This window comes from Limanda limanda, chromosome 20 (genome assembly GCF_963576545.1).
Source record: "Limanda limanda chromosome 20, fLimLim1.1, whole genome shotgun sequence".
In the NCBI taxonomy this organism is placed as follows: Eukaryota; Metazoa; Chordata; class Actinopteri; order Pleuronectiformes; family Pleuronectidae; genus Limanda; species Limanda limanda.
This window is the reverse complement of record NC_083655.1, coordinates 15566453-15591908: the sequence shown is the minus strand read 5'-3', so window position 1 is coordinate 15591908 and position 25456 is coordinate 15566453. Positions and strand designations below refer to the sequence as shown.

Here is a 25456-nt window from a genome sequence, read left to right as displayed (position 1 = left end):
CCATGTAGTAATTCAAATGATGGTTAACTTTGAACATATCTGTGCATCCAAATTTCAAACCAAGTACCCTCTGGATTTAGTGGCTTGAGAGAGATAGAGACAGGGAGTCTATTTCAACCTAACTTCAGAAGGGGATCATGGGATGTCCCAATAGTCCCAGTAACTGTGTCTTGTAGGATCACATGCTTCAATTGTTTTACTTTTTAAAGTGGAAATGTAGCCTTTTTGTGTGACTGAGATACTTGTCAACTTGTGTAGTGTTCGCTGGCCTGTCACAAGAAGTGTCTGGAAACCCTGGCCATCCAGTGTGGCCACAAGAAGCTCCAGGGGAAGCTCCACCTCTTCGGCATCGACTTCACGCAGGCGGCTAAGAACAGCCGGGACGGCATCCCATTCATCATACAGAAGTGTACGTCAGAAATCGAGAATAGAGCGCTCAACATAAAGGTAATTTTATTTGATTATTTTTAAATGAACTTACTTTCAATTTACTGAATTAATTAATTGCAAAAAATATAATACTACCTCATACCATTTGTTTTGTTCATGACAATATTACTAAAAAAACTGTTGGCTCCATTTGAACAGAGGATGTTACTTCTACAAGTTTTCTATTTGGCTTCACTTAAAAGACTTTGGTTTCAGTGACTTAGAATATATAACTGTGACTATTAGGCTTCTGTTGTTGTCAACAGCATTAACTTTAACTGACTTTAATTATTCTAAAGTCTCGAATTGAACTTAATTTCTGAGAAATAATTATGATGTATTCGTTACCCGGCTACATATGGATGTTTGTACCAAAGTAATATTAATGACCATTTAAAAATTGGGAAAATGGAAATGCTCTGAGTTAAAATACAATCTAGTTCAAGTCATTTATTTTTCTTTGGAGTATCCTGTTAATATTCCGTAACTGTGATTACACAGTGTCACCATGGTGAGCCAGAAATTAGCATAATCTTTCTTGTTTTGAATGCATTCTTGTTTTTGTGCCCTGAAGGGTATCTACCGGGTGAATGGTGCCAAGTCTCGGGTTGAAAAGTTGTGCCAGGCATTTGAGAATGGAAAGGACCTGGTGGAGCTCTCCGACCTTTATCCCCACGACATTAGCAACGTACTCAAACTCTACCTGAGACAGGTGGGCTGCTTACAAAACATTATCCTCAATATAAGCAATATTGAGGTGTTTTACATTTACATTGATTTTTGCCCAAATCAGTACACAAGCTGGTATAAAGTGAGTTCTGCAGAACACATTCACTGCAGTTGTGTTTATTTGTCTTTGTTTATTTTTGGCCCAGAACTTATTTCCCACTTCTCATCCCCTGATTCCCCTACTGTTTTTCTTATATATTTTGGTTGTTTCTGTTTATTATTAACTTCCTTGTTTCATTTGTTTTACTTGCTCTTCTTGTCATCCATGCTTTCCGTGGCAGCTTCCTGAGCCGCTCATCCTGTTCCGCTTCTATAACGACTTTATCGGTCTGGCCAAGGAAAGCCAGAGTATCATAGTGGAGGAACTGGAGGCGCTGCGGCTTAGTCCCACCCAAGTGACCCCAGCACAGGTCAGCGTGGAGCTCAACCGGGTCCTCTTCAAGATCAAGGACCTGCTGAAGCAGCTGCCGCCAACTCATTACAAGACATTGCAGTTCCTGATCGAGCATCTGTACAGGTAGGCCTCAGTCACATAATCCATAATCCCATTTCTGCTGAGTGCACACAGTGAACATGTTAATTTAACAATGAGGGATGTGATAATTATTTAATTAACTTTCCTCTCCAGGGTGACAGAGTGGTCAGAGGAAAATAAGATGACAGCCAGCAACCTGGGTATCATCTTCGGCCCGACACTGATCAAGCCGAGGCAAGCGGACGCTGAAGTCTCCCTCTCCTCTCTGGTGGATTACCCCTATCAGGCTCTCATTGTGGAGCTGCTGATCAGACACTATGAGATGGTCTTTGACACCCTCCTCGGTCCCCTGAGCGGCACCTCGCCCACAGAAGCTGTTGCCCACCCCCGCCATGACACCCAACTGAGCAGGCACTCCAAGTCGCTGGGAGACATTAAGGAGGTAATTAGCTTTCATGCTAAAAATTTGCATGGCATCCAATTTTTTTGAATGTAAAAATCATACACAGTGTGTTCCTCCCTTTTCTTTCGCATCACAGCAGTCCTCAAAGGTGTATAAGAGGCATTCCTCAGCTAATCCTTCATCCCACTTACTGGTTGAGGTTCGGGAGACCACACCAAGCCTCGATGGAAGTGACAATGAACCTGGTCAGTGTAACAGAGATAGATATTCCTTAAAGAGGAATATAATGAGGCCAATATTACTCTACATTATTATTTTGTTTGTGAAGCAATCTGCAGGTTATTGTCTATGAAGTCTACTTCATTTTACTTCCTATGTTAATGTATTTTTTATTTCTCTGTTTAAAGCGGATGAAGTGGATTCAGAGACCTTCAATGGGGTCCCTGAGGTCCCAAAACCTGGAGAGAGCGGGCTCTGTCGCCCCCAGTCTATCACTGTCGCCAGGGTCCAGCTGCGACACCCTCGCAACAAACTCTCCTCCCGTCCGGTCAGCATGCCGGTAGAACGGATTCTCAGCCGAGGCCATGTCGACGAGAACAACACTCGGAACAGCGCCGACCAAGAGGTCAGGAAAGGCACCAGTTTTGACGAGTCCATCGAAGAAGTGGATGAAACCGAAAATGCAAAACTGCGTGTGACCACACATTACCGGAGTAAATTTATTGACACCCAGACATTACGCAGAACTTGGGACAAACAGTACAAACAGGATTCTGCTTCTCGGACTGTCAGAATCATGGCCAGTTCGTCCACAGAGAGCACTTCAGAAGATATCAGCAACTTTTCAGCCTCTGTGCCATCAACCCTCTCCCTGGGAACTTCTGGGAGCGCTCTCGGCACCCTGTTCCCCAATAGACCTTGCACAGTCGCAGTGCGACCCAGCAGGACTTTAAGAAGAGAGGACAATGTAACCAAGTACAGCCCCATTGCAACAGCTTTCAGAGCTCCCAGGACTCTCCAGCCCCCTCCTGGAACCTTCTACAAGCCCCCATCGGGGAACAAAGCTAAAGCACTGCCGAACTGTTCATCAGCCAATAGCGCAGAGGAAGAAGATGAGGAGGAGGAGGACGAGGAGGAGGAAGACGATGACGATGATGAGGAGCTGGGGATTGAGATAGAAGTGTCTGTGGATGAGCCTCTTGAGGAGGACATTGAGGCCGAGCAGGCGGCCATGTCTCAGTCTCCCAGCTCTAGCCCCGAGGAACTGGGCCAAAACCAGGGCAAACCTGTTTACCAGAGACTACGGCCACGACGCCTCCAGGAGGTTGAGCATCGAGAGGCTCATTTTGTCTGAGAGACGGTTCTCGATTGTGAACAGTGTGTGCCATATTCTTTTGGAGAAAGAATAAGAAAAGCCTCTGCAAAGACAATTTCCAGGTGTACTTAGACTGTGGGCAACGTGTGGAGAATTAAATGTACCCTTTGGTCCTCAGACGACAAACAGGATGCACTTAAGATGCTGTATATTTTTAATAAGATTCACCAATATTTCATTTACCGATCACTTGCTCTGTTCACTCTGGCACTTGGTCAGAATATTTATATATATTTTTTAAACTGTGCAATTACATTTTATTTGACCATTTTGTATAAAGTTCTTACACGCTCACTATCTCTGTACGTTTATAGACCAAAAACACTTTTTGCTTTATTACTATATTGCAAAAGAAGTTTGGTGCACTGACCTGACATCAAAACTTTTCCACATGTTTCTATCCTCTGTGAGTCAGAATATTTTAAAGCGTTACATTTAGGGTATAATTAATCATGCTAATGACTTGTGTATAAAGCAACACTGTATAATGACCCTTTTGCTCTACTGAATATCTGTATCGGCATTTGCTTTGAAGCACCAGTTGCAAAGGGGTTGCATCCATTTTATACTGTTGAGCCTACGGTATCAACTCAACTCTAATTGTCCTGCAAAGCATTTAGAAATGCCCAGGCATTATCTTTCCTTTTTTTAAATATAACATCTACATTTTTGAATAGCCAAAGTTTTAGGAATTTTCCTATTTTTAAACTGAAGTAGTTTTATCAGTCCGCTAAATCGTACAGGTTCGTAATTAATAGTAAATGCATCATTTATTTAAATGTTATCTGTTTTTCATGGTAATGTACAAGGTTGACAGAATGTTGAAAAGGTCAATGTAAAAAAGGAAAAAAAGCAGGTACATGAAATCAAACACCCTTTTGTAACTTATTAAAATATATCTGACAACTTCCAACTGGAATGATTTGTATCTACCTATCTGTCTGTCTGTCTGTCTGTCTGTGGAACACATGAACAGTTCTTTTAACCAACCTCACACTTCGCATGTCTATTGTAAATTGCTGGATAAAGTGCAGTGCCGAGTTTGATTCTGTTTGGACATGCGATATGTTCACTATTAATACAATTTGAATAAACAGGCGACCAGTGCTCCTTAGCAGTCAGTGGGGGCGGGGGCAGTGCACCTTCAGTCTTTTAAGTCCTCAGATAAACTATAGCAGTGGTTGGAATCTGGGAGCCTGCGGCTAATAATTCACCATATCGAACTGCTGCAAGTAGTCACTGGCACTGATCTCCGTCATTATAACAACATTGAAAGAATCACCTCCTGTTACAGCCCAGAGCTTGTTTGTTTACCAATGATTCATATTTATATAAACCTGTGAAGTTGGCTCTAAAGATTGCATCAACAAACCTGTGAAATAACTGACATGCAATGTATGGAAGTCAAATAAATCATTCAAACTTATATATATATATATATATATATATATACTATGCCACACACAAACAGTTATAAGGATATTTCAATGCTATTCATTGCAAACAAACTTGGTAGGATGAAAACAAAGTTTTCTAACTTCACTCTGCATCATAGACTGTTTGCAAAAAAACTGCACACAGGGCCACACACACCAAAAAATAGATCTGTTGAGGAGGACTCACTAATGACAAGGAATAATTCTGGAGTAGCTGCAGAGCATTGACCTGTTAAGAGTGGGCACTGTACTAGCTTTTTAAAACATGGAAAAAAATCTTTATTTATAATCATACTAAACATTTCCATGATAACCAGTGTTTATGCAGTGTTGAGCCTGTGAACAGATCATGAAAACAGAAATATTCCTCTTTAACAGTGAGGGGATTATAACAGTGGCAGGATTACGCAGTATAATGAGGGCCAGGTGGTTAGGTCAGGTAGGCATTTACAAACGGATGAGAGGCGTTTTCAGTCTCCCAGCACTGAAAGAAGATTAAATCAATCTGCTTAACTATTCACAAGGTCTGGAAACAAGCTGCGTTTGCAACCTCAAGGAGCAACTCAGTAGAGTATGTGGTGTTATGCTTTATTTACTGGATCTCTGTCTGCAGTGCAAGTGTTCTCCTGAGGTAAGTGATATGATATGCCTTATGCTTTAAAATAAAGTCACAGTATGCTATTAGCAATGCAGCCAAACAGATTACATAACACCTGCGACTGACCTAGATTAAAGCTTGTTGTGTTATATGCACTAGGAACGTGGAATAGTCAGTGTGTTCAGACAGTGACATTATCCATTAACACTAACCAGAGTCTGTTTGTATACTGTGGAAAGTTCTGTAATTTGTTATGGTAACCATGTGAAATGTGAAGTTTAACAGCCTCATTATAGACCTAACTTTTATATGGGGTATACTCTGTGGATCTATGGAGCACAGTTTATTCACAAAAAAAAAAAAAAAAAAATTACCCTAGTTGCATTTCATTTGGTAATATAATACATACGTTGGCTTCATATAGTTCATGATAAAATAGCAGGCTTGTTAAATGCAGGTTTGTTGGCTGGTGCCAGCCCCTGCGGGGGTGAAACGGAGGAGCCATGGGGGCAGGAGGACAGGTCAGACTCCTGCTGTGGAAGAACTGGACCATTCGCAGGAGGCAGAGGGTAAAATCATTTATCAACTACACACTGGATGTATCCCCTATGAGCGTTGCAGTCAGTTACAATTCCTACAGATCCAAAACAAGGAACCCTCACATTTGCATCTGGGGGCTCCAGAGTCTGTACAACATATGACCGAACTGAAGAAGTAATATGATTTTTTTAGCATCATCAGTGAGTTCAAGTTTGCAGAATTTGCAAAGTTGATATTTGACTATTGAAAAGTATGACATTAAAATTTCTGATTTCATAAAAAATATCTTACAAAACCTCTAGCATATTTTAGGAAAATTTATCAGGGGAGTCACTTATGACTCCAATTAATATACACGTCTGTGTGTGATTATATTTGTCTATTACTCAGTATAGTTTTTTCATCATATAAGTTAGTAAACCTTTACAACAGTTTTTGATACTTTCTCAGTATAATATTTTATGGACCTTTTGATTTTTGATATCTGTTAAATTCCTATTACTACAATCACACTTGTAGTAGACTCAATGTTAAAGTTATAACTAAAAGTGCTGTGCATTAATGGACTATTGCATCTATTCATGATATGTATATGTCTGAATTACACAAAAACAATTGTAATATTAACGCACTGGTTAATATTTGTTGACAGGTTAAATAAATGACTTACTCACTTCTGCCAAAGTCCATATTGTTAATTTGTATAAAATGAATGTGCTGCTGTTCAACCAGGTGCGATTCTTCATGGAGATCATGTGGCCTGTAATGCTGTTCATGGGACTGGTGTGGCTAAGGAGGGTGAATCCACTTTACCGTCAACATGAATGTAAGTGGACAGTTCTGTCCTCGAGAGTAATTTCCTCTGTGGTCCATATAGCATCCTATTGATTGTGACTTATGCAAAGCACTGAAAGCCAAAAAGGGTCTCCTCTTCCCTCAGGCCACTTTCCCAACAAGGCCATGCCCTCCGCGGGGGTCCTGCCCTGGATCCAGGGGATCTTCTGCAATGCCAACAACCCTTGTTTCCAGTACCCCACCCGTGGTGAATCTCCTGGTCTGGTGTCCAACTACAACAACTCCATGTGAGCATCACACTGGGCTTGTACAGGGAGGTGAATTTAAGCCAGAGATGATGAATTCCTTATGAAACATTTGATCTGAGATGAAAAGGTAGACTTATGTAATGGACTCAAAGAGAATTTGTTCAAATGTCTCTGGATTATGCTTCACTCGTTCCTAAGCCTCAGTCTATGTGTGCACACACTCAGAAATTAATGTAATTGCGATAAGTGTGTGTGTGTGTGTGTGTGTGTTGTTACTCAGAACTAAATGTTTGTGATCTGTTAATAACCTTCACTCCTGCAGATTGGCTCGCTTCTACTCAGATGCCCAGGAGCTCCTTGTCAGCGATCCACAGTTCCTGCAGCTCGGGCGCCTCTGGAGGGAACTGAACACCATGAGTAACTTCATGGATACTCTGCGCTCAGATCCTGAACAGATCTCAGGTCAGAGCTCCGGGCTTTTGTCAACATGCTGCCAACTACATACTTTCAAACAGCTTGACCACATATTCCAGCTCACTTGTGCAGCTCGAGGGGAAAAGTTTGTTTTCTGAATGTATTGTGGTTGTATTTTATTCAGATAAACCTAAGTAACACACTTTTGCAGGCATATGCATATTAGAGTAATTACTTATTGTAAAACAAGGCTGCACATTTAGTAGAAAGTGGATGCACAAGCAGCAGAGAACAAACGGAGCAAAGCTGCACTTTTCGTTTTGAACGCGTGCTGATAGAGGAAAGCTTGGAACTGTCATCTGGTGGAGAACCATGTCAGTCTACATCCAACCTCACACCTGTCCCCCGTCAGTCAGCGTGTCTGTGCAGTGTAACAGGATTACATCACATGGATTTAAGAAAGGCCCGTAACATAAGCTGCTTACTTTCACCACCAGTGTGCTGTTTGTTTGGTGGGAGAGCAACTTCACGTGCGCCTTGTTCACACTTCCCCTCCCCCCATGACAGAACATACCGAAGAGACTACACCACGCTTACAACCCTCTGTCCAAGTGTACTTATGCCATAATACATGCATGACCCATACATGTAGTGACAGGCGCCTGAGCTTAATAGCAATTGGAGCAAGGGCATTTTCCTAATTCAATTAGTGGGATCAAAGTTGAGCTTTTAATTTTTTTTATTTTATTTTAATTTAATATTTTGACTGATCCCTTTAGAACAGTGAGAAATAAATTCACAGGTGATAACCCTGTTAAGCAGCACAGCACAGATTTTAGGGGGGTCACAGTATAGGGTAGAACAGAAAATATATTATTTTATTTCCTATTTACAAGATATATATATATATATATACTTGTGCTCATCTTTGCTTGATTCACAGGTCTGGTAACTAGGTTAATAGGGCCTCTCAAAAATGTGATTCTAAAACTGCTATTACAAAGTTGGAAAGCAAATCATCATCACGCATAAGTGTCATGACAAGCAATGCTGACAATTACAGTACCATTAGTTAATGACTTTGTTTATCTGCCCAAGTGTCATATCGACTTAATCAAAGAAAAATACATAGTGCATTAAAATAGTTACTGATTTGAGATCACGAAGGTTAAATGGTTGACAAATATTCACAAGGCATTCAGTTGCATAACCAGGTTTAATTATCCAATTCATGTGATGTGCTGGGACTTTGTCCATAGGAATCGTTTATCGTTGTTTGAAGATGAAACACGCTACCATTTCATGTTGCATAATATTTCTATAAATATAATTTTAAGTTCTAAGAATTATTTCCTGTCCTGCTCCACCCAATTATTTACTGTTGTTGATGAATTCTTGGTTTTCATAGCAGCCTGGGTCTAACTAGTCGGGACGAGTACAGGTGGCTGTTTTTCATGCGAGAGGATCTATTTCGACCTCCCTCAGACCGTCACCACGGTCTTAACACGAATGATGTCCTCATCTCCCTATCCTCGAGACCAAATATCAACAATGTCACGTGAGTGACCTTAAGGGGGCTGGGCTCACCGCCCATAAAGCTCCCCGGTGAGCGCGGCCGCCTCCTCTTTTCTTCACTCGCCTCATCCGAGACCGACAGGTAAGTAAGATATTTTGGGACTCCACTTTTATCAATCCGACACTTTTGTGCAGGCGCCTTGTGTCCCTGAGGATTGTTTGTGGTTTTCCCCTTCTCTAAAAGTGAGGCAGAGGGCTACACTGCATGTGTTAAGCTCTGCTCTTTGTTTCAGGCAGCTTAATTAGCTGCACCTGGCACTAACTACTCATGTTCACAGCTTTGGGTAAGTATTGTTTATCTCGTGCTGTTTGTGTCCATACAGAGTTTGTTCTCTTACAGGAGTGAGTAGAAAAGTTGGGAAGCTTAATCAATAAATAATCTATCCCTTAAAACTGATTTGGATCGGGGGGGCCCCCCCCCCTCCTCACCCGGTAACTCGCTGTCCGCAGGGAGTGGGGTTTCTCCAACTCCCCCTCGTGCGTTCGCGCACAGTGAGTGGAGGTGAGTTAAAGCCAACCTTTTCACGTTTATTTGCCTTTCAAAAATGAATAAATAAACCGTGTTTGAGGCCAGGTAGTGTCCCCTTTTCACCTCTGTGCGCAGCAGGTGGGATTGTTTGCCTGTGTTCCCTGTATAAAATACAGTTGGTTATTGGTTATCACCCTTTGTAGGTGCTATTTTGTTTCCCTTAAAGCCCTGTTCGCAGTGGCTGGGATGTGGTTCTCTCTCCACCCCCCCACCCCCCTTGAAAAAGGCACCCCGTAACTCGCTGTCCTCAGGGAGTGGGGTTTCTCCAACTCCCCCTCGTGCGTTCGCGCACAATGAGTGGAGGTGAGTTAAAGCCAACCTTTTCACGTTTATTTGCCTTTCAAAAATGAATAAATAAACCGTGTTTGAGGCCAGGTAGTGTCCCCTTTTCGCCTCTGTGCGCAGCAGGTGGGATTGTTTGCCTGTGTTCCCTGTATAAAATACAGTTGGTTATTGGTTATCACCCTTTGTAGGTGCTATTTTGTTTCCCTTAAAGCCCTGTTCGCAGTGGCTGGGATGTTGTTCTCTCTCCACCCCCCCACCCCCCTTGTTTTCTGCCATTGCAGGCATACAGTGGGCATTTTCAGGTGAATTAGTTATTTCACCCCTTCCTTCATTTTATGTGATATTGGCCAGCTGTGATTAGCCTGTTTATAAGATCCCCTTTACCAGCTATCCGTAGCTGCTGGGCGCTATTGTTTATATATTTATTCTTAAATCACAAAAGTAACACAGAAATGTCCTCACATTTGTGCCATTATTGCCGGGGTATCATGGATCCCCGAGATGGCCACCGTGAATGCCCGACTTGTTTGGGCATGGCACATTTAATGGATGATATTGAGAACCCCTGTGTGGCAGCAGTGGAACTGCCTGTGGAGGAGCGTGTTAAAAGAGCCAGATGGGTGGAGCAGTCTGTTCGTGCTGGGGCCGTGCAGCCTCTACCAGCCAAACTAAATGAAAGGGGACACACCTCAAGGAAAGCCCCCCGAAAACGTGGGCATGAGCACACCCCTGTTCGCAGGCGGGACTCAAGAGAGACACAGGCTCCAAAACCTTCACAGAACCCAGCTGGTCAGCATGATGACACTCAGCTGCAAATCCTAGCGGCCATACGTAGTCTGTCAGACAGGTTGGGTAGAGTTGAGGCCCAGTACCCGGCCACAACAGCTAGGGCATCGAGGCATGGGCACTCCTCCCCGGACAGGTTACCCTCCTATCAGGAGGAGAATGTGGTTCACCCTGACATTCTCTCTCTCTATGCTCAAAATTCCCTTTTTGAAAGTGATGGGCAGTCTGAGGGTGCTGCTGGGCTAAAACAGCCTAAATCCACACAATGTGAGGGGGCGTCCAACCTCAGCAACATGGGTGAAAGTGAGCCTTCACCCATGGACGTCATCTCAAGGGTTTCAAGTGCGGCAAAAATTGTGGGGCTCAATGTTCCAACTGAGGCTCCTGCTCCAATGGATGGGATTTGGGCCGGCATCACTCAGACCCAGCAATCAGTTACTGTACCTGTGGCTGGTGACTATTTGCACATGCTCAGGAAAGCATGGAACATCCCAAGTGGGGCACCTCAGTTCAATGCAGGTTGCCGGAGACTGACTAAGAATCAGTATGCTCCTGAAACAGGTATGGGGGATATGCCTCCAGTTGAGCGGGAGATGGCAGCCTTAACATCTCTGGGTCCAGAGCGGGTAACCACCAATCCACGCTGTCCCCTGAAAGAGTGTGATAAGTCAGACCGACTGGTGTCTCGGACTTATAATGCAGCCACACGAGCAGCCCGCTCGGGCAATGCACTCGCCATTTTATTGGCAGCTCTTAGGAGAACAGCCAACCCAGAGGACCAGGACACCATGAGCCTGATAGACTCTGCCCTGGTCACGCATTCCCAGTTAACAAGGGACATTGGTGCAGCTATGTCATCTGCCATGGTAGCTCGGAGGCAGATCTGGTTGGCACAGACAACTCTTCCCGAGAATATCAGGAAAGAACTGACCAATATGCCAGTCGTGCCGGCACATGTTTTTCATCCTGACTCCCAGGGTGTGTTAGATAAGGCTGAACAGTCTCGGCGTACCAGAGAGTCAGTACAGCGCACTTTCAGAGGGGCTGCGTCTACCAGGTATAAACTTAGGGGCTCCCAGCCTCCCCACCGATCATCATCCTGGGCCCGTAAGGAGCCATGGGTGAATGACAGGCGACAGGCTACAGGATTCACAGCCTCTGGTGACTCCAAACAGCCTTCACAAAGTCGACGTGGGTTCTATCCCCGTTTTTCAACTAGAGGTGCTCCCCAGAGGAGGCGCCCCCCCAGAGGTCAAGGACCTCGGGGCGGTACAGCCTAGGGGTGGGGGGACACCCGCCGAACTTCATTCTCGGCTATGCCTGGACAGCTGGGAAGAAACTGTGTCAGACCCATGGGTGCTTGCTACAGTATCAAAGGGGTACAGAATTCAGTTTCGGCGGCGGCCCCCCCCTTACTCCAGGATCCGCATGACGATTGTCACGGACCCAGTCCAGGCTCAAATCCTGGCACAGGAAATTTTAACCCTTCTGCAGAAGGATGCAATTATGAAAGTAGATCCAGACGAACAGCTCACTGGCTTCTACTCCACGTATTTCCTCGTGCCGAAAAAAGATGGCGGAATACGTCCCATCTTGGACCTAAGGCGATTAAACGCCTTCATAAAGGTACTTCCTTTCAAGATGCTGACCACGGGTCAGATCTTAGAATCTATCGAAAGAGGAGAGTGGTTCACCTCGATAGACCTGGAAGACGCGTACTTCCATGTGCCCATCTGTCCAAACCACAGACCTTTTCTTCGGTTTGCATTCCAGGGGCAAGCCTATCAGTTCAAGGTCCTGCCATTTGGCCTTTCCCTCTCACCAAGGGTGTTCACCAGAGTGGTTGGGGCGGCCTTGTCTCCTCTCCAGTTGTCAGGAGTAAAAATCCTTCCCTACCTGGACGACTGGCTGATTTGTGCTCCATCTCTTGGCCAAGTTGTAGAGGATACCCAGAGGGTGTTGTCGCATGTACGGTCCTTGGGTTTCAAGGTAAATGTGACGAAAAGCAACCTCGAGCCAAGGCAGCAGGTGATTTTTCTGGGACTTTGCTTGAATTCCCTTACAATGTCTGCATCCCTCACATCTCAGAGGGTGAGGAAGATTCTAGTCTTCCGGAAACGATTCCGTCTCGGCAGGCAGCTACAATTTATCAGCTTTCAGAGGATGCTGGGGATGATTTCAGCCGCAGCAGCTGTTGTTCCTCTGGGCCTCCTCAGGGCCAGGCCAATTCAGAGGTGGCTGAATGCCTTCAAGCTCAACCCGAAGCTGGACAGACACGTGAAACTTCGTGTGACACGCACATGTCTCCAAGCCTTACGCCCATGGGCAGACCGGGTGCTCTTGCTCCAAGGAGTCCCCCTTGGGAACATTCCCTCGAGGAGGACAGTGGTGACGACAGATGCTTCCCTCACAGGTTGGGGAGCAGTCTGGGAAGGCAGAATGGTGCGTGGCCCGTGGATACCCCCTTGGGGTGGCGAACACATCAATGTTCTGGAGTTGAGAGCGGTTCACCTTGCTCTGAAGGCTCTCCTTTCCTCCATCCAGGGCAGGCATGTCTTGATAAGGACAGACAGCACTTCAACTGTGTATCATATAAATCACCAGGGAGGCACAAGGTCCCTGCGTTGCCTCCAGGTGGCACAGAAACTTCTGTTTTGGGCTTTTCAGCATCTGGCTTCACTCAAAGCAATCTTTATCCCAGGGATTGTAAATCGAGCAGCAGACCTCTTGTCCAGGACTGGTCCTCTCCCAGGAGAATGGAGACTTCATCCAGAGGTTGTATCCCTCCTATGGAGTCGGTTTGGCACGGCTCAGGCCGATCTATTCGCATCAGCAGAGACAACCCACTGCAGGATGTGGTTCTCTCTGGAAAACCAGGGAGGTCCCCTAGGCCTAGATGCACTATCTCAAGAATGGCCGGAAGGGTTGTTGTACGCTTTTCCTCCATTCCCTCTGATTCCCCAGGTACTCAACCGGGTTGCCTCGGGCCACTACGAGGTGCTGTTAATAGCCCCCAGGTGGCCAGGGAGGCATTGGTTCCCAACGCTCCTTCGCCTGGTTCACGGTCAACCATGGGCCCTGCCAGTCAGGGCAGACCTCCTCTCACAGGCAGAAGCTCAGATATGGCACCCCAGATCAGACATCCTGCAGCTTTGGGCTTGGCCCCTTCTCAGTACCTCTCTCAAAGGTTAGATGAGGCTGTCCTGAGGACCATAGACAATGCCCGGGCTCCCTCCACTCGGGCTAACTATGGCCATAAATGGAGTGTGTTTTCTACATGGTGTCGCAACAGACAGGAAAATCCAGCCGCTTGTCCTATTGAGCTGATTCTCCGTTTCCTTCAGTCACTTTTGGACTCTAACAGGGCACCTAGCACCATTAAGGTATACACTGCCGCAATCTCTTTCTTCCATGAGACAGTGGGAGATGTTACAGTTGGTAGACACCCTCTAGTGTCTCAGTTCATTAAGGGAGCACACCGCCTGCGACCAAGCAGGGCTCCCAGGGCTCCATCGTGGCAACTCCCCTTGGTATTACGGTCCCTGATGCAGTCTCCCTTTGAACCCATAGGGCAATCCAGCCTTAAGTCTCTATCTTACAAAACAGCTTTCCTCCTGGCTATATGCTCTGCCAAAAGGGTGAGTGAATTGCATGCTCTGTCTATAAGTGACGATTGTCTAAGATGGAGGGCAGGTGACTCAGGTGTGTCTCTGTGGCCAAACCCCTCGTTTTTGCCTAAGGTCATAAACCATCAGACGGTAAATCAGGTGATCGAGATCAGCACTTTTCAACCTGATCCGGCTCTACTACAGGAGGAAGCCGGCCTGCCTATGTTGTGCCCAGTAAGGGCACTGAAGGCTTATATTGCACGCACAAAGTCTCTGAGGGGCTCATACTCTCAGTTATTTGTCTGTTTTGGGGGTAAGAAAGTCGGCCACCCTGTGTCTAAACAGTGTTTGTCCCATTGGATCGTTAATACTATCGCTGAGGCCTATTCTGGGCAGAACATACCAGTCCCAGATTCCTTGGTAGCTCATTCCACCAGGGGTATGGCCACTTCCTGGGCTGCTTTAAAGGGGGTCCCTCTTTCAGAAATATGTGCAGCAGCAACATGGAGTGCTCCCTGCACATTCTCTAGATTCTACAGGGTCAATGTGGCTTCCCCCACACCAATGGCTTCCGCAGTGCTGCTCTCAGCTGCTGGGCGAGGATGTGAGGCGGTAGAGTCCTCCGTTCTTCGCGACCCTGATGATACTAGTCATCCGTGTTAAGACCGTGGTGACGGTCTGAGGGAGGTCGAAATAGATCGTAAGTTATGACGATAACTATGGATCTATGAGACCGACCGATGACCGTCACCCTCTTTTGTCACTCAGAACGGGCTGAGGCGTTCAGACAAGGAGGAGGCGGCCGCGCTCACCGGGGAGCTTTATGGGCGGTGAGCCCAGCCCCCTTAAGGTCACTCACGTGACATTGTTGATATTTGGTCTCGAGGATAGGGAGATGAGGACATCATTCGTGTTAAGACCGTGGTGACGGTCATCGGTCGGTCTCATAGATCCATAGTTATGGTCATAACTTACGTTATATGGTGTAAAAATGCAGGTAACTTGACATAACCCCTGTCAATCATATACCTTTCAGAGTTAGCTGCCTCCTGTTATGAGCCATGTAAGTACATCTGTACTGAATGTGCCGCACATTTCCCTGCTGACAAGGGAAATCTTCATGATGGGAGTGGAAGGAGGCCAAGTGAATTCCCGCCTGTGAATGATTGTGTGCGGCCACTCTCATGGAGAAATACGTAAATGGACCAACAGAGCTGAGAGAGATACGCATCCACATTCCGCACAAGTTCCCAGGAGCCCTGTGAAAAAAAGAACCCTGTTTAGCATCAAGTTATGTAACTGATAGATTTGCCTCTTCGTGACAGGTCACATTAAACAGGACATATTTGAGTGGACTTTGTGTTCACATTTTAAATCTGGTTATTAGGCACAAGTGCAAAAAGGGGTTTTGTAACCAAGAAATCTGCGTGTTGGGATATTTTTATTCCACAGGTTACGGTGGGATGCACATTTAGGAACATGTTGGTGTTGTGCCTTGTTTTACACATATGTGGACTTTGTTTGTGAGCAAACAAAGTCCACTCTTTAACCTTCAGTCAGTGTGTGTAATTTCTCCGCAAAAACTGGTAATTACGCTCCACACATATGCCATTTATTTCTCACCACTTGTCACACAAGACCTTTGAACATTTTATTATTAAGTTTATTGAGTTAAACTTTGTGAAACGTTGGTGATTAGCACTGTTGCCTCAGCGCATTGGCGGTTCGATTGGATGGACTGCAAACCTGTTCAGAGTGTACCCCACCTCTCGCCCGGTGTCAGCTGGGATTGACAGAGGTATAGATAAAGGACGGATGGGAAATAATTGTAGGATGAAGCCACTTATCAGATGTCGCGGCTGACGACAAACATGCCTAGAAAGTTGGAAACTCAGTGATATGCTGTACATGATTTTACATTCTTTCTTCTGAGCTTTTAAAATCAAATTTTTCCTCTTTTCCACAATTTTGTTGATTTCTCAGGAAATTAGGTGTGAATCTCGATGGAAACACCCAGGCACATTTATGGGTGTGGTATTAATGTGTGTGTGCAATGTCATTCTGATCCAGCATGGGGACTGTTTGGCATTGGCAGAGATATGCGCTCTACTGAGTGCAGTTCAACTCTTCATGTAGCCAAGAAAACTTTATTCATGCACAGACAGGCCACAGGAAGCAATGACACAGTGCAGAGGTTGAGTGTCTTCATCCTGTGTATGTCTATCTTTTTTATCGCTGCAGATATGTCACAACTTGCTCTAACTATGTGCCACTAAGTCTCTAGAGTCTTCCACTGTATCCGGTTTATCTACTTCATAACTCAAAAGGACATTTGATTCCAAACAGTCGTTGAAGAAAGAGCAGAATGTACCGTAATTAAAAACCAGTCATCCCACAATCTGCCCATGTCTCTCTGTACAGGCCGAGGAGTTAGAGTGGAGACGATCCTGAAGGACGATGAAACTCTGACTGCGTTTCTGCTGAGAGACATTCCTCTGACAGAATCTGTGGTCTATCAGTTAGTCAATGCTCAAATCAGGCCTGAACAGGTACACACACACACTTGCATAAACACACACCTACGTGATGGGGATGAATCACCGAGGTACATGTTGCAACATTTTAATAACAACCTGCGCTGCAAACACAAACAGTGTCAACGTCTTTCAGTGTTGCATGGCACTAGGTTGGATCCTGCAGCTGCTTCAGGGTGTTTCCCCTTTGTTATCAATCAAAGGCGTTTAGAGCTTTTGGCAAATTTTAAATGTAAAATTAAGAAGAAAGCAATTGACATTCAGTTTAGATTTAATGCACTGGGATTAGGTTGACAAGAGTTTTTAAGTGCTTTGGGTATCGTTAGATGAAAGAGGAATTTTACGCTTAATTGTAATCCTTTATAAAAGACTTTCCCTAAACCTACATTCCACACTTTTTCCAGTTTGCCTCTGGTGTCCCAGACTTGCATTTAAAAGATATCGCCTGCAACTTGAACCTGCTGGAGCGCTTCCTTATTTTCCCCAGCCGTCGGGGACTCACCGCTGTTCGCAACGCCATGTGCATCCTGACCCCGCAGCGGCTGCAGATCATCGAGGACAAGTTCTACGGCAATGTGGACTTTTTCAAGCTCTTCCGGCTGGTCAGTGCTTGTTTGTCCTGGGATTTAAACTGCTGATAAGAACATTACTTTTATAGGATTGAAACTGTTGATCTTGTCAAAGGTACACAGCTTTGGACTTGGACAAAATGCTGTTTTGGATCAACTTCCTCAGATGACTATCATCTTAAATAATACCCAAGGATATGCTGGCATGAGGCTTTATGGGATTTGGCAGGATGGTTTCTTTTTTCAGCAGTTTTGTTTAAGTGTTAACCTTTTGGGGGACAGCGTGTGTCTGATGAAAGTCATTAATCTAGTTGTCAAGTTCATTAATGATGTAACTGTCCCGTAGGAACAAATTAAGATCCCATTTAATTTCTTTACACACAGTATCATGTTTGGCCTCAGATCGCAGCAGGTTGACACAGGCCTGCTGTGTGACATGCAGCATCTTTAAAGTCAGGAGACACAATGGATAAACAGCTGTTATATGAGCCTTGACTCATAGGTTGGAACAAATATATCTCGGGGAAATGGTAGTTGTCTTTTCAAGTAAATAAATTCATGAACTTCCAGTGAACTAATAATACGACTACATCATTATCTGTCAAAGAAACTCACAAACATTGTGAGAAATGCAAAGGTGGGTTTGACAGATAAGCATGAAAGAGAAATTATAGATGCAGTTGTTTAAAATTTTCCAAAAGGCTGAGATAATTAAGTTATACAAATCACCATTTAGTAACACATTGTGGAGTGTAGAGAAATATAAGTCAATTGTAAAAGCAATATGCATCCATTATCTGTTACTACAAATAAGAAAATACATATGATATTAAACTTTTGTGCAGTTTCAGAGTAATTCTTCAATTTTTCTTTTTACATCTTTAAGTTGTAGAAATGCTCTTCTTCATTACATAAAAACAGGGCCTCATTAACAGTTTATACAGCTAAATTAAGACAGCGCTCTGAGGCTGTCTACATGCTTCTTCAAATAGTAGCGAGAACTTGAGGCAGCCTGTCAGCATTAGCCGGGCAGACAGACTTGGCCTCTTTATCTAATTCGATTAGCAAGGAGATACTCCTCTCATCAGTAATCACCGGGCACCGAGAGTAAACACGGGTCACAGCGAGACAGCCGGCAACAATGGCTGCCCTTTGCCTCATCTCTGTCAGGCACAATCCCAGGCCAAGTGTATTTAGTTTTCTGTTTCTTAGTCTGTCTATCTGTGAAGTAACAGGAAACCCACACACACACATTGTCCCTCTGTAGATCTCTCACACACACATAGGGATAACGAGACACGTCAAACCGGAAGGATGTCTTCTCTGGAAGCTCTATGTCTTGGCCGTGTGCTGCTTCCTGAGTATTGTGCCTATTGTGTTGTGAGCAGGCTGGAAGATCCCTTCACAGATCCTCAAGAGAAAGCAGTGCTCAGCAGATATTATGGAAACATACTGAATATACCAAAACATGCCCCATGGGCACTCCATATTTTATCACTAAATTCTCCATATTTTTCAACCCAGCGGAAGAAGTTATGTTTCCATCACCATTTGTCATGATGCCAATCCGGATCAGGAGGATAATCCAGGATTTGTTTTCACTTTCTGCAACATTGTGAGATTGCCGTTATTCAGCATAATAACAATAATTCAATCAGGCATTAAATGAAGGGACCACTGTTTTGAATGTGTGCCATTTGGTGTAGTTACAAATAAAAAAATCTGGATCTAGTGAATGTTGTTTCACAAGGGGACTGTGAGATGTATGAACTCTACTGAGTGCCATTTTAGTGTTTATAATAAAATTGCTTTGACAACGATGACAATTATGTGTTTCAATAGCAAAAAACAAAGGAAACAAGACAATGACTTAGATTGTTATACTGCAGGGTACAACAGGGGACAGACAGGAATTTACCAGAGCAAAGTTGCCTTCAAAACAAACTAGATGATGCTTTATGCAAAAAACAACAGCAAACCTAAATTTGAGAATACTACTCATCGAAAATACTGTGAGCTTTATCATGTTACCTCTCCATGCTGCATATTGGGTGTTATGAAGTGCCTGTATCAGCTCCTTGTCTCTGGATAAACCTAAGTGACACCAGGGAGTGGAGGAATTAATAACAGCTTTGTATCAGGAAGAAAGTTTAGAAATGTTCACTAACTAAAGGAGTGTGAATATGAGTGATAGTATTCACATTAAAATGATAAATGTCTCTCTTTAGCTTCCTCTTGTGCTGGACAACCACTCTGAAGGCATTGACATTCACTTCTGGGTGCGGGTCATCTCTGCTGTCTCTGACAAACTACTCAAGGTAAGACACGGCCCGTACCGGCCCCAGTTCTGCTCCATTGAAAAGTTCACTACCCAACTAATTTTAGCTAGCAGGAAACAGTTGCTTCCTCTCGCTCGAGAGTTTTACGCAATCACAGACAGTGGGGGATATCATTCACTGCGTATGAGGAAGGCTAAATCCAGCACAGGTCAATTTAGCCTCAAAAACAGATACATCATTATGTGGGACCATCCCAATGGAAATAAACTGGAGGCCGCACAAACAGGTGAAGCTTCCCCACATTGAGGTTAATGAAAAAAACACCAGCGGGGACTGAATGATCTGTTTATTTGTCAGTATGTCTCTCACTTACATTAAGGCTTTGCTCATTATTTATTTTGGATAACCCACATCAGTGCGACCTTGTGTCCACTTGTGTGAAGTGATTTAAAGTGTAGGTTTGTATTTTTGCAGTTACCCTTGTAATTTGTGGTTTACCTGTATTTTTAACATCGGGTGGATGAGTAGTAATTCTGCTTTGTTGTTGTGGATGTTTCCATGGGATTTTTAATGTCGCAGACAGTCTGACATCCTGTTGGCGAGACACTCATCTCTGTCCTCAGGACAGATGACGTGAGCCGCCTGGTCATACTTCAAGTAATACAGGATAAAATCAGATGTGACTTTTGGAAAAGGACAACAACAAAATGTATGAATGGTTGCTAGCAGAGCATTGTTGTCTTGGAAAAAAGAGTTTTCATGTTGTTTTAAGCTTTGTCCTTTTTCAGAAACAGTTTTAAGTGGTTTGTTTGGCTTAGGGAATTTATCAACTCAATGGGATCCTTTTAAGAGTGGGAGAGGCGGTGGACTACTGGCAGAAACTTGGACTATGGGCAGAAAAGGTCTCTGGTTCGTCTCTGGTTCGACTCCATGGAGAAACAACAAAAAGACGAACCTGGATTGATCTGTCCAAAAATCCAAGAGGATTCTCCCTACCCTGTCTAGTGCCCCTGAGCAAGGCACCTTACTCCCCCAACATCTGCTCCCCGGGCGCCGTACATGGCTGCCCACGGCTCTGTGTGTCCTGCACCAGATGGGTTAAAAGCAGAGGTTAAATTTCCCTCCTTGCATGAGTGTGCTTGTGCATGTCTGTGCATGTGTTTGGGACAAATAAATGTATCTTAATCTTTAGATTATCTGAACAATATAGATTGTGAAAATTCTGGTAGCTGTTCATTATATGGCTGTTCTACATGTTATTTTATTTTTAGTTGTAAATGATTGATAAAGTTAAAACTCTTTAAATTCAGTTAGTTTTCTCTTAAATTTCGCGACTTTCAATTGAGAATTATTTAGATCCTTTATGCAAATACAAGCACAACACAAACTTACAAACCAGTCAGGGCAACAGTGAACCAGTAAGTCATGTCTTATGCCACGTAAAATTTGTATGTTGTCTGGTGGCAAAATATGAGTGGTTTCTGGTTAAACAAAAAGGATCGTATTCCTTAACAAAAAGGAACCCTAGAATAGCATTGTCAGACTCATATAATAACCTGAATCTGGCAAAAACAAACACTTAAGTGGTGGTACTTTGATATTGATCATTGCCCCATTTTATACATGTAGCGGATGTCTCATGGTTGTTTGGGTATATTGTTGCTGCTCTGTAACGGACGGATTGAAAAAGATTATTTACACTATCTCTCACATCATATATCTACCCCAAGACACAAAATAAGACAAAATAAGACACAGGTACAAAAATATGAAAGTGTTCCTAAACAAGTAAATCCACATTTTCCTTGTATCAACCTATTTTTCTCATTTGTAAATATCTAATGTCCGATATGTCGAAAGGTTTTTCTCATTGTGTAGTGACGGAGACTAGCAGGGCAGCAGGTTCTGGAAGTGTAAATCCACACCAAAAACATGTCTCTTACATAACAGAACTGTGGTCTCTCATCTGAAAGTTCCCTGCTATGTTCACAAGCGCTGTTTTCCTCTCCACAGTTGTTCCATAGGAGCAGCACCAGGGAGCTTTTCCAGGTCATGTCTCCTCTCTTCCAGAACAATCTGTCCTTCAGGGAGGTGATGGCCGCTGCCTCCCGCCTGGTATGTGGCTACACCGAGGGGGCTTTCTCCAGAGTGACCTCCTTTAACTGGTATGAAGACAATAACTACAAGGCCTTCCTGGGTATCAGCAGCAGTAGGGCACAGGGCCACTACACATATGACAAAAGCACCAGTGAGTATTGACCATTGAGAGGACATTTATAGGAGATTTTCAGGTTTATAATTCCTGGATTTGTTTCATCTCCAACGCATTTCATCCAGTCTTATCTGGCATTTAGCATTTTCGGATAGTAGTATTTGTAGTATTTGTATACGTGTTTAATGTTCACTCTCCCTCCAGCTCCTTTCTGCAATGATCTGATGAAAGAACTGGAGTCAAACCCTGCCACCAGGATTGTGTGGAACTCTGTGAAGCCCATGCTGATGGGACAGATACTGTACGCACCTGACTCGCCCGCTGTCAGACAGATCATACGAAATGTAAGCAGCACACATTGTGGAAAGCATTTACCTGCAACCTATGAAGTATAGTAGCATGGTTTATTGCATATTTGATATAGTGGAAATCAAAAGCTCATAACCCTGCTAATACCATGTTCCGCAGAGCAACACAGGTTGAACCACTTGGCGTGGAGTCTGCCTATTGTTGATTGATATAATACAATGAGGGGCTGTATCCAGCAAGTGGAAGAACGTGCTAGGTCCTGTAAGGCTCTCTGGGGGAATGTTTTGAGACAGGTGTTGTGCATTACTGTTTTGCAGCTTAAGTGAATATAAGGGGGTTATAAGTATGTGGATAATAAGGTGAAAAGCACCATCTGATAATGGTGAGATAATGAAATCTGTTTAAGAAAATAAATAAATAAGATTATAGAGATCACCACTTCCCTACAACTCCATGACAGCCCTATCGTTAGAACATGCAAGCCATACTGCAGGGAACAAAGCATTTCCCCTCAAAAGAGGATCAGCTTTCCTCATGTCATGTCCAGCCCTTTGTATCTAGATGTAGATACGAGTCGGTCAAAGCCTTCAGGGGGGCAGCAGTCATGGATGGCTTGGTTGCAATGGAAGAGCACAAGCCGATCAACTGTGGTGACTACCACACAGTCCAGTGGCGCCATGGCTTTTTCAGTGTTATGTAAGCAGCAAGGGTCTGTCCTTATAGACGTGTGATCACACACACAAAGGGACACACATACTTGTACTTCCTCCTTCCTGACCTTTAATGCCCTCTTTGTTTTCCTCTTCCCGTAGATTGGGATCTTAATTGCACTAAGAAAGTAATGACCAAGGGGGTTAATCCGTTACTTTACATTACAAGAACAAAAATATACCCTAAACAGGTTGTCTTCTGCTTAACACTTTAATGCATAGTGCATTTCATGAGAACCTCAAAGAGGCTTTAACATATATTGTTATGCCTTATGTGGCCACTCTTGTGTAAAGTAAAGCAGTATCTTATCTGCATCCTTCCGCTATTCAGCTATTTGCTGTATTTCCTTACTCTTCACAAACACTGGTAGGACAAGGAAGTTACTACAGGACATTTAGTTCTGAAATGAATCATCAAGCTTTATATTTGAGTTTGATACATTTTAAGATATCCAATAAGTGAAACCAGAGTACATTTTGAGGTAATTTTACTGTAAGATACAGTAGACTTTATTGCTTAAACTGAACATCCTTCTTTGTGCTGTTGTCCAGCACTTTATCGAATATGGAAATATGAAAGTCTTCTGTGATAACTAAGGAGTTACCTGGGAATCAAGACCTAGTCACTTTTCATGACCAAGTTGTCTCAGAGATTATTTGCTCCACAAGATAGGTTATGTGTCTATGTTTCACTGTGTCTGTCTATCTGTTATCTAGTGATATTATATGAGTTTTCATTAGGGGACTGTTGGGCCTTGGCATGAGGCATGCACACTACTGAGTGCCATTCTAGTTTTTAATGGAGTTGCATTGTGTTCATGTAGAGTATCCTGGGCTTCACTGTGTTGTTGTACTGTTACAATACTCACATGGTATGACACATTAGTACAACACAACAAGTGCAGCATCACAATCAGGCAGCAGTTACTTGATGTGTTTGCCACTGGCTCATTTGAGGCTAAGATGCTTTAGTGTGTCAGAGATGAACAGAATAATATTTGGTTTAGCAGATAATTGTTGAAGTGACTCACTTTGTTGCAATGTTATTTTTTACTTAAGAGTATGTGTGCATATGCAAAGAACATCCTCGTCTTGGCTAAACCCACAAGATCTTCCGACTGCCCCCCCTTGAAATCACCCCCTCCACCTTTCCCAGCCCTCCTTCTTCTTCTTCTTCTTCTTCTTTCCCCTGCTATTTTAAACTGCCCCGGGGGAATGAGGAAGTGCTCACTTGTGGGAACCTGACTGAGATTCACTGGGCAGGCTGAATGCGTTCGGCCAGTTGTCACCAACGGCCTCCATTATCACTCCGGCTCCATTGTCCCCATTGTCACCCAAAATCAGACACACACAAGAGGCGTTTAATTGGGTGTACTCTTGAGCGCTTTCATCCCCCACTGCACATGACTGAATAGTGAACCAGCCAGTGATTGGTATTTGCCACACAAAGCACTGTACCCGCATACATCCAGGGTTTTAACGATAAGCGTGCAGTAAATATTTGACGATTTGGCACCGGTTGCATTTGTTGCACTGTTGCTGGTTATCTGAACAGGCCCGCGGGAATTCTTTGTGTGAGAATGTGTGTGTTGTCTTTTCAAAAGCCTGTTTTCACAGAGACTTTAATGTGGGAATGGTATGTAGCGGGAGATTAGAGGAACAGTGACAGTGTGTGTGTGTGTGTTTGAGTTCGAGAGTTTTGTGTACACATGTGCACGTGTATACATGTGTGAGTTTGATGTTCATTTTATCTTTGTGACCAAATCCTGTGTATTTGCAACTGTTGTGCACCCAAGTGAGGACACTTGTGAGAACAGTTTTGGGTTAATGTTTGTTTTTGATAGCACTTTCCCGTTCTTTCTTTTCTCACACACACACACACACACACACACACACACACACACACACACACACACACACACACACACACACACACACACACACACACACACACACACACACACACACACACACACACACACACACACACACACACACACACACACACACACACACACACACACACACACACACACACACACACACACACACACACACACACACACACACACACACACACACACACACATGCTCGCACATGTATTCTCATCTCTCCTGCAGGCTAACACTACATTTGAGGAGCTGGAGAGGCTCAGGACAATGGGGAAGGCGTGGGAGGAAGTCGCTCCTCAGATTTGGGCTTTTTTCCAAGATGGAATCCAAGTCAAGATGATTCGGGTAGGACAATCTTCGAAGTGTGATCGAAGAATTAAACAGTACTCCAGAGGGGACAGGGACAGTTTATCTATCCAGTTGCCTGAATTGTAGAAACTTTCTGTTCAATATTGGAATAGTTTGTGAAAATAAACACAAGATTTTATGCAAAATCACAGCATTTCAATCACTTTAACGTGAGTTGTGGTTTAAAATGACACCTACATACCAGCCTTACTGTGCCAAATACAGCAGATATGATCAGGCTCTAACTCCATGTTGCCATTCAGTTGACATCTAATGTTTAACAAATCTCCTGATATTTTACTCACCGATCATTTTGGTCAAATATGACCTTGTTAGTAACCATCTCCTTTACCTTTAATTAAACTATCAGCCCTTTC

The 25456-nt window shown here is 43.9% G+C and overlaps 2 protein-coding genes across 4 annotated transcripts in view; both read left to right on the top strand.

Annotated features, from left to right (window-relative positions):
- LOC133026581 (rho GTPase-activating protein 29-like) overlaps positions 1-4324 on the top strand; it is a 32866-nt gene extending 28542 nt beyond the window's left edge. For both annotated transcript variants that reach the window (XM_061093463.1, XM_061093465.1), the window contains 6 exons: positions 259-447; positions 1004-1141; positions 1440-1675; positions 1787-2075; positions 2173-2281; positions 2444-4324. In XM_061093463.1, the coding sequence (XP_060949446.1) occupies positions 259-447; positions 1004-1141; positions 1440-1675; positions 1787-2075; positions 2173-2281; positions 2444-3390 (1908 nt within the window). In that variant the 3' untranslated portion in view covers positions 3391-4324. The remainder of the gene's footprint in view (positions 1-258; positions 448-1003; positions 1142-1439; positions 1676-1786; positions 2076-2172; positions 2282-2443) is intronic.
- Positions 4325-5948: 1624 nt separating this feature from the next.
- LOC133026811 (retinal-specific phospholipid-transporting ATPase ABCA4-like) overlaps positions 5949-25456 on the top strand; it is a 37835-nt gene continuing 18327 nt past the window's right edge. For both annotated transcript variants that reach the window (XM_061093780.1, XM_061093781.1), the window contains exons 1-10: positions 5949-6014; positions 6718-6811; positions 6926-7067; positions 7351-7490; positions 16647-16774; positions 17164-17361; positions 19557-19646; positions 21621-21855; positions 22024-22163; positions 24960-25076. In XM_061093780.1, coding sequence (XP_060949763.1) covers positions 5949-6014; positions 6718-6811; positions 6926-7067; positions 7351-7490; positions 16647-16774; positions 17164-17361; positions 19557-19646; positions 21621-21855; positions 22024-22163; positions 24960-25076 — 1350 coding nt within the window. The remainder of the gene's footprint in view (positions 6015-6717; positions 6812-6925; positions 7068-7350; positions 7491-16646; positions 16775-17163; positions 17362-19556; positions 19647-21620; positions 21856-22023; positions 22164-24959; positions 25077-25456) is intronic.